Below are 9,061 nucleotides of genomic sequence, written 5' to 3'. Positions count from 1 at the left end.
AGAGAGCCTCCTTCTCCCTCTGCCTGTGTCTCTGCCTCTCTGTGTCTCTCATGAATAAATAAAATCTTAACAAAACAAAAACCTTCTTCCAGTGAGCAGTATAAGAACCGAATCAAAAAGTGTTCCCCCTGCCTCGGAAAGGGCACCTCCTATCATCTGCCAAGCAGTATTTCAGAATTGCTAACCTTGTCCCGTATAGTATGCTGGCTGTGTGAAGCAACAGAATTTGTCTTATTCAGTTCATTAATCTCCAGATCATGAAAAGCCACATTTGGACCTGATGTGAAAGACTATCGTGAGATCCTGAACTTTGAAACTGTGATGACTGAATGAGACTGTTAACTTTCCTTTGGGAAGTGTGTCTTCTATGTGCAAAAAGGAAGTTAATATTTAAGACCAAGACTTCATACTGTGGTGGACTTTATGCTTTTCAGCAGATACCCATATTCTTTCCCCCACTATGAAACCTAGCATTCCCCTGTTGTGGGAGTATACTTTCTTGTCCCAGTGATGTTTGGCTTGGTGAAATTAGCCTTCGTGGAAATAATGTACACCTTTCCCAAGTAGAAACTTTATTTTTTTTTTTAAAGATTTTATTTATTTATGATAGTCACACAGAGAGAGAGAGAGGCAGAGACATAGGCAGAGGGAGAAGCAGGCTCCATGCAGGGAGCCCGATGTGGGACTCGATCCCCGGTCTCCAGGATCGCACCCTGGGCCAAAGGCAGGCGCCAAACCGCTGCGCCACCCAGGGATCCCCAGAAACTTTATTTTTTTTAAAAAGATTTTATTTATTTGAGAGAGAGGGAGAGCACAAGCAACGTGAGGGGCAGAGGAAGAAGCAGATGTGGGGCTTGATCCCGGGACTGGAGGATCATTACCTGAGCTAAAGGCAGATGCTTAAACCTAATGAGCCACCCAGGCACCCCTCAAGTAGAAACTTTAAAATCATTTCAGGAAAATGCAGTTTTTTAGATGATGCTGAATCTTTGTATCAGGAAGGTATTTTCCAGAATGCCTTTCCATAATAAATATATAACTTGTTGGGGCACCTGCCTGGGTGGCTCAGTTGATTAACCCTCTGATTCTTGGTTTCAGCTTGGGTCATGATCTCATGGGTGGGGGGACAGAGCCCTGCTTTGGACTCCATGTGCACTGGGAAGTCTGCTTATCCCTCTCCCTCTCCTCCCACTCATTCTCTCTCTCTCTCTCTCTCTAATAAATCAGTAAAATCTTAAAGAAAAACAATGTTGAAAACACTACGTTGTCTATAAAAATGATCAACAGTTCCAAAGTAATAAAGAACTCAAATCAGAACTTTCTCCAAAAAGGAATGGGATGCTGTAAAAAATGGCAAGTTCTATTTTTTTAAATTTACTTATATATAGTTTTAGTAACCTGTATACCCAACATGGGGCTTGAATTCAAAACTCCGAGATCAAGAGTCACGTGATCACCTGAGCCAGCCAGCAAGTTCTATTTTTTCATAAGACAAAGTAACATTTACTTTTTAACTTCTAAAAGTAAAGCATAATACAGAAATACAAAATAAAAAATTCACAATTACTCTACAAGAACCACAGGCATTAGCCCTTTGGATAGGTTTATCTTTTTTATTTTTCAAGGTTGAGGTACTTTATTTGGGTTTCTGTTTAAAAATGTGGATGGGGGGCACCTGGGTGGCTCAGCGGTGGAGCACCTGGCTTTGGCCCAGGGCGTGATCCTGGAGTCCCAGAATTGAGTCCCACATCAGGCTCCCTGTATGGAGCCTGCCTCTCTCTCTGCCTCTCTCTCTGTGTGTCTCTCATGAATAAATAAATAAAAATCTTTAAAAAAAATGTGGATGGGAAAGTAAATAAATAAAGATGTGGATGGAATATGAGGGACTTGCAGAGATGTTGGCCACAGAGTACAAACATGCAGCAGTTAGAAGATGAGTAAGTTTTTGAAGATTGAATGCACAGCATTGTGATTATAGGTAACAATATTATATACTTCAAAGTTGCTAAGAGACTTTGAAGAGAATGTTCTCACCACAAAAAAATAATTATGTGGCACAATGGAGATGTGAGCTAATGCCATGGTCATCAAATCAACCCACTGTATACCTTCAACTTATATGAAGCTATGTCAATTATATCTCTATATTTTTAAAAAAGAGAGGGAAAAAATAATCTGTGGTGAGATGAAACTAAAATGAGATTTCAATAAAATACAACTGATAGTTGGAAAAAACAAAGATGTGGATACTTTTTTCAAAAGCGCACAGAAGTATTCCAAATTATGGGGCACGGGGAGACGGGTTAAATGGGTGATGGGTATTAAGGAGAGCACTTGTGATTAGCACTGGAGTGTTCTATAGTGATGAATCACTGACTTCTACTCCTGAAACTAATATTACACTGTATGTTAACTAACTGGAGTTTATTTTTTTTATTTTTATTTTTTTAAAGATTTTATTTATTTATTCATGAGAGACCCAGAGAGAGAGGCAGAGACACAGGCAGAGGGAGAAGCAGGCTCCACGCAGGGAGCCCGATGTGGGACTCGATCCCCGGTCTCCAGGATCACGCCCTGGGCCGAAGGCAGCGCCAAACCGCTGCGCCACCGGGGCTGCCCCTAACTGGAGTTTAAATAAAAACTTGAAACTACAAAAAAGAAAGAAGGAAAGAAAGAAAAAAGGAGAGAAAAAAGAAGAAAAGAAAAAGTACTCCAAATGAGAGTTGGAACCGCCAGGAATGTCGTAGAAAAAAATGTCCACATTCATGTCTTTTGGGACCCTTGCAAGGCTAAGATTTTCAGATATTTTTAGAGAATGCCAGTCACTTTATCATATTTAAAAGAACAAATTCCAAGTTATAGTGTTAAGCTACAAAAGATTTATGATACTAGTTAAAAAACACTAAAAAGATTTTTGTTTGAAATATGCCACTTAAATGAGATACCAAAGACTGAAACAAAAATGTCAAAGCACAATTCTTATTAGATTGTGGCGAGATTCTTCTCAAGCTGTAGAACAATTTCCTTTAAGGTAGGATCCTCTGCCCAATTGGCTTTACTTCCTAATATGAGGTTCTGTAATAAAAAAAGAAAAAAAAATTATCTTAAAGTTATAAGTATGTTTAAAAATTTAACAAAATTTTTAAAAATCCTTTCACTAAATTTTTAAAAAGATTTTGAGAAAACAAGAGAGCACACATGTGCACACACACTGTATTTTTTTAATAGAGATATAATTGACACAGTTTCATATAAGTTGAAGGTGTACAGTGGGTTGATTTGATGACCATGGCATTAGCTTACATCTCCATTGTGTCACAAAATTATTTCTTTTTTGTGGTGAGAGCAACTTTGAAGGATATAATATATAATAATATTGTTACCTATAATCACAATGCTGTGCATTGCGTGGGGGAAGAGGAGGGAGAAGCAGGCTCGTCACTGAGCAGAGAGCCCAATGACCCTGGGATCATGACCTGCGCCAAAGGCACTTAACTGACTGAGCCACCCGGGGGCCCCTTTTTTCACTAATCTTATCAAATTTATCTTTACCAAACTAGGTGTAGGTATCTACTCCATGAAAAACTTACATTCTTGGGGCATGTGGGCGGCTCAGTTAGTTAAGGGTCTGACTTGGTTTTGGCTCATGTCCTAATCTTGCAGTAGTGAGACAGAACCACCCCTGCCCTCCTCAGCCCACCCTCAGTGAAGTTTGCTGCTTTAGATTCCCTCTCCCTCTCTGTCTGCCCCCTCCTCCCACTTATGCATGCTCTCTTTCTTTCTCAAATAAATGAATAAATAAAATCTATTTAAAAAAATAAAAAATACATTCTTGTATCCTCATTTCCACTTTCAATAAGGGCCTAGCCTTAATCCCCATAATGCTAGGGAACATGTACAATGTTTAAAATATTTTTTTTGGCTGCATCAGTTTTTGTAGATAGCTTTTACATAGTAAGGATTTTTGCAATGTATTCTAGATTAAAGAAAAAAGACTGTAGCTATGGTTCAGTCAGTTTGCACTTCTACAGTGAAAAATGGTTTAAACATACTGTTATGCCCTATTTATTAAAAAAAACAACAAAAAACTATGGCTCAATGATACCAAGTTACGTTTTTTTTTTAAGATTTTATTTATTTATTCATGATAGAGATAGAGAGAGAGGCAGAGACACAGGCAGAGGGAGAAGCAGGCTCCATGCCGGGAGCCCGACGTGGGACTCGATCCCAGGACTCCAGGACCGCGCCCTGGGCCAAATGCAGGTGCTAAACCACTGAGCCACCCAGGGATCCCCCTGATACCAAGTTACTAATTCAAATTCTGTTTAAATAGATTTTAGAATTGTATTTTTATGTATAAAAGTATTTAAACCTTTGGCCTACACATGGCACATTCTTGCTATAGGGCTAGTGTATATAAATCTAATTAAATTTACAAAAGCAAGAGGAAGTAAGCATTCAAATATGACTGAACCCATTAGGGGCATGAGCTCCTTATGTAGCCAAAGCTATACTCTGCTTAACAAAGTAATGATTTCACTAAATCAAAATTAACACTAAGAGGATATGAATAAAAATTAAGAAAGACAAAATAGGGATCCCTGGGTGGCACAGTGGTTTGGCGCCTGCCTTTGGCCCAGGGCGCGATCCTGGAGACCCGGGATCAAATCCCACGTCGGGCTCCCGGTGCATGGAGCCTGCTTCTCCCTCTGCCTCTCTCTCTCTCTCTCTCTGTGACTATCATAAATAAATTAAAAAATTAAAAAAAAAAAAAAAAAAAGAAAGACAAAATAGGGATCCCTGGGTGGCGCAGTGGTTCGGCGCCTGCCTTTGGCCCAGGGCGCGATCCTGGAGACCCGGGATCAAATTCCACGTCGGGCTCCCGGTGCATGGAGCCTGCTTTTCCCTCTGCCTGTGTCTCTGCCTCTCTCTCTCTCTCTGTGCGACTATCATAAATAAATAAAAATTAAAAAAAAAAAGACAAAATAATACAAGTACCAAAGCAGCAGGAACAACATGCCAAAGAAAATTAAAGTGATCCTGTACTTATAATGCAATCCTCCACTGGAGGCTAGTGGTGGACTTCCTTACTCCTAGTAACCCACTACTATTAAAAAGTAGATTTAAGACCTGATGAAGAGGGGCACCTGGGTGGCTTAGTTGGTTAAGTGTCCAACTCTTGGTTTTCGCTCAGGTCAAGATCTTAGGGTCATGAGATCAAGCCCACAACAGCTCTATGCTCAGTGTGGAGTTAGCTTGAGATTATTTCCCCCTACTTCTGCTATCCCTCCCTTACCCCCCGGTTATGTTCACTTCTCTTAAATTAAAAAAAAAAAAAAAAAAAGACTTTAGGAAGATTTTCTTATGGTCAGATAAAAGAATTCATATTCTACAAGGATATGCTTCACACATAATATTTGCTCCACGGATAATAGGCAATTTTAACTGTATATCTTCATCATTGAAATCTGGTAATTTAAGTATTTTATAGTTTGAGATATTTTATAATTCAAAAGAGCAATGAAAACTCTTCAGAATAAAGGAACACATAAAGTTTAAGAGGTGATGTACTAACAACTACCAACATTAACTGAGAATTTACTTGGACCAGACATTATGCTAAACAGATTAACATGAATTCTCTTCTTTAGCTTTTTTTTTTTTTTTTTTTTATGATAGTCACACAGAGAGAGAGAGAGAGAGGCAGAGACATAGGCAGAGGGAGAAGCAGGCTCCATGCACCGGGAGCCCGACGTGGGATTCGATCCTGGGTCTCCAGGATCGCGCCCGGGGCCAAAGGCAGGCGCTAAACCGCTGCGCCACCCGGGGATCCCTCTTCTTTAGCTTTTACAAGCTCTCTTTCTAAACAGGGAAACTGATATGTAGAAAACTTTAATAATAATTTGTTCAAGATTTGCAACTATTAAGTTGCAGTAGGATCATAATTCTAGATTCCCATCACTTCCATCCATGTTTTCCCTTACCTTCCAAGTTCAAGTTCTAATACTCTCCACCCCACCATTAAACCTATCTCCACAGAGCTGATAAAAATCACCCCACTTATAAATGCCTAAGATGTAATCACAATGAAAAGTCAAAGCTTTGAACATTAAGTACACATAAGTTCTAAATATATGTAAACAGACTACTATCTAGTATTGAATTCATGATTTTTTTCAGGATCAAAGATTAACTAAAAGCAAATCTGAAAGTAACAGAACAATCATTTTTTTTTTTTTAATTTTTATTTATTTATGATAGTCACAGAGAAAGAGAGGCAGAGACACAGGCAGAGAGAAGCAGGCTCCATGCACCGGGAGCCCGACGTGGGATTCGATCCTAGGTCTCCAGGATCGCGCCCTAGGCCAAAGGCAGGCGGCGCCAAACCGCTGCGCCACCCAGGGATCCCAACAATCATTTTTTTAACAAAAAAATTTTTAAGATTTTATTTTTATTTATTTATTCATGAGAGACACAGAGAGAGGCAGAGACACAGGCAGAGGGAGAAGCAGCCTCCCTGTGGGGAGCCCGATGTGGGACTCGATCCCAGGATGCTGGGATCACGCCCTGAGCCGGAGGCAGACACTCAACTGCTGAGCCACCCAGGCGTCCCCATCAATTTTATTTTTTTTAAAGACTTTAGGGGGATCCCTGGGTGGCTCAGCAGCTTAGCGCCCGCCTTCAGCCCAGGGCGTGATCCTGGGGTCCCAGGATCGAGTCCCACGTCGGGCTCCCTGTATGGGGCCTGCATCTCCCTCTACCTGTGTCTCTGCCTCTCTCTCTGTGTCTCTCATGAATAAATAAATAAAATCTTTAAAAAAAAAAAAAAGACTATTTATTATTTATTTATTTATTTATTTATTTATTTATTTATTTATTTATTTATGACAGACACACACACACACACGGAGAGGCAGAGACACAGGCAGAGGGAGAAGCAGGCTCCATGCAGGAAGCCGGATGTGGGACTCGATCCCGTGACTCCAGGATCACACCCTGGGCTGAAGGCGGCACTAAACCGCTGGGCCACAGGGGCTGCCCAGAACCATCATTTTTAACAAGTTCTTTACCTCCTTTCCTAATTTATCTAAATGTTACCTGGAACACGTTTTGAATAACTGTAGTAATTTGTATCTCCATCTTCAGGTTTCGTTGCATGGCCTTTATCTTGTTTGAATTTTCCATATTGGCCAAATCATCCTTCTGTTTGTTCTTTTCAGTCTGTATTTCTAACAGTTTATTTTCTGAAGATTGTTTTAATTCTATTAGATTAAAAAAAAAAAGATACTATATATAACAACTCCTACAAACAAGAGTCTGGAAAAATAGTGAAGCAGAATAGCTCCTGACTGTTTCAGTCAACAGAAAATATTTCATAGGCATCATTTCAGGTTGCAGTTCCATTTTGATCTGAAAATGACTTGCTTGGTGAAAAATACCAATATTTTGACTTTGACACTATACTTTACTGTATTATTTGATTTTTTCCCCTGAGAATATATTAATTTTGTGATTTAAAGTTCTAAAACAATAAAATTGAATCAAGCAAAATACATTTTATATACTATTTTTAAAGAGACCATGTGCAAAATTTTAAGAAAATTTGAAAATTAAGAAATTTCTCAATGGCTGAGATAACTGGCCTTATCAATCTCTACAGTAAGTGAAAATGTTTTCTACAGAAAACAAAAACAAAACTGTTCTACATACCTAATCTCTTCTTTCTAACATCAAGCAGTTTTTCCTCCAAATCCCAAGATTCCTGAAAAAGTGAAGGCACATTACCTAAGAACAAACCTGTAACACTTACATCACTCAATTTTATCTATTAATTCATGTTTTCCCAACCTCCAATTTTTAATCTCTTTATTTCCATACCAAAAAATAACTATATACAATATAGTTGCCAGCAACAGGTTACTGAAATCATGAGAATGCATAAGCAACCCAATGTGCAGTTACCTGGTGTGATTTCATTATTAATTTGTTTAGTTTTAATACATGTTTCATGTTATCCATGAGCACACTGAAAAGGAATAAAAAATGATTTGTTAACCTTAATTAAAATTATAAAATTAAAAAAGTAAATATTATCATGAATGAACAAATCAATTATATATTTCCTTTCATGAAATTTATTATATACTTCAATAGAAAATTATCTTTTAACAAAATAAACTAAGAAAACTTTGATGTAAAGTAAATTTCTGTTTAAAATTAGAGATGCAGGGGCACCTGGGTGGCATAGTCAGTTAAGTGTCTGACTTGGTTTCAGCTTGGGTCATGATCTCAGGGCCATGAGATCAAGTCCCATATTGAGCTCTACACTCAGCCCAGAGTCTGCTTAAGATTCTCTCTCCCTCTGCCCCTCCCCACTGTGTTCGTGCTTTCTCTCAAATAAACAAATAAATATTTAAATTAGATGCAAAAAATAAATTAACAAAAATAAAATTAGAGATGCAGTTCCCTAGAAAAATAAAAAATCTGAAATTTAGGTATGTATGAACCTTTCTAAAAATATCCTAATAATAGACTTTATTTTTAAGAGCTATTTTAGGTTCACACCAAAACTGAATGGAAGGTAAGCCCATAGGCCCCTGACTCCTACCACACACAGCCTCAATTATCATCATCCTCCACCAGAAAGGTCCATTCATCACAAATGATGAATCTACATTTAACATATTATCATCCAAATCCTATAATTTATTTATTTTTTATTTTTATTTTTTTTCAAATCCCATAATTTACAGTAGGGTTCATTCTTGGTGGTGTACATTCTATGGGTTTGACAAATGTATAAAGACATGTATTCACCATTATAGCACCACAGATAATAGTACATGTATTCACCATTATAGCACCACAGATAATAGTTTCACTGAATATTCAAGCTGCTTTTTACCCTCATGTCTTCAGCAAGTATTTCTGAGTACCTACTACATGCTAGACATATGCCAGGGACCAAGATAGTAAAACAAATAAAACACCAAGAGGAAAGAATCTGCTGAAAGAGAAAAATAAATCCACAACTATAATATGGCTTCATTATAACCAGTAA

General features: G+C 38.3%; 1 protein-coding gene across 1 annotated transcript in view; it reads right to left on the bottom strand.

The window, feature by feature from the left end:
- Nucleotides 1-2,864: 2,864 nt before the first annotated feature.
- CENPH (centromere protein H) overlaps nt 2,865-9,061 on the bottom strand; it is a 30,941-nt gene continuing 24,744 nt past the window's right edge. Inside the window, exons 6-9 of the mRNA XM_025448278.3 lie at nt 7,963-8,026; nt 7,711-7,762; nt 7,099-7,262; nt 2,865-3,075 (exon numbers count right to left, since the gene is read on the bottom strand). Coding sequence (XP_025304063.1) covers nt 2,983-3,075; nt 7,099-7,262; nt 7,711-7,762; nt 7,963-8,026 — 373 coding nt within the window. The 3' untranslated portion in view covers nt 2,865-2,982. The remainder of the gene's footprint in view (nt 3,076-7,098; nt 7,263-7,710; nt 7,763-7,962; nt 8,027-9,061) is intronic.

The sequence above is a fragment of the Canis lupus genome, chromosome 2 (assembly GCF_003254725.2).
Source record: "Canis lupus dingo isolate Sandy chromosome 2, ASM325472v2, whole genome shotgun sequence".
NCBI classification, from domain to species: domain Eukaryota; kingdom Metazoa; phylum Chordata; class Mammalia; order Carnivora; family Canidae; genus Canis; species Canis lupus.
This window is presented reverse-complemented; position numbering and strand designations above follow the sequence as displayed.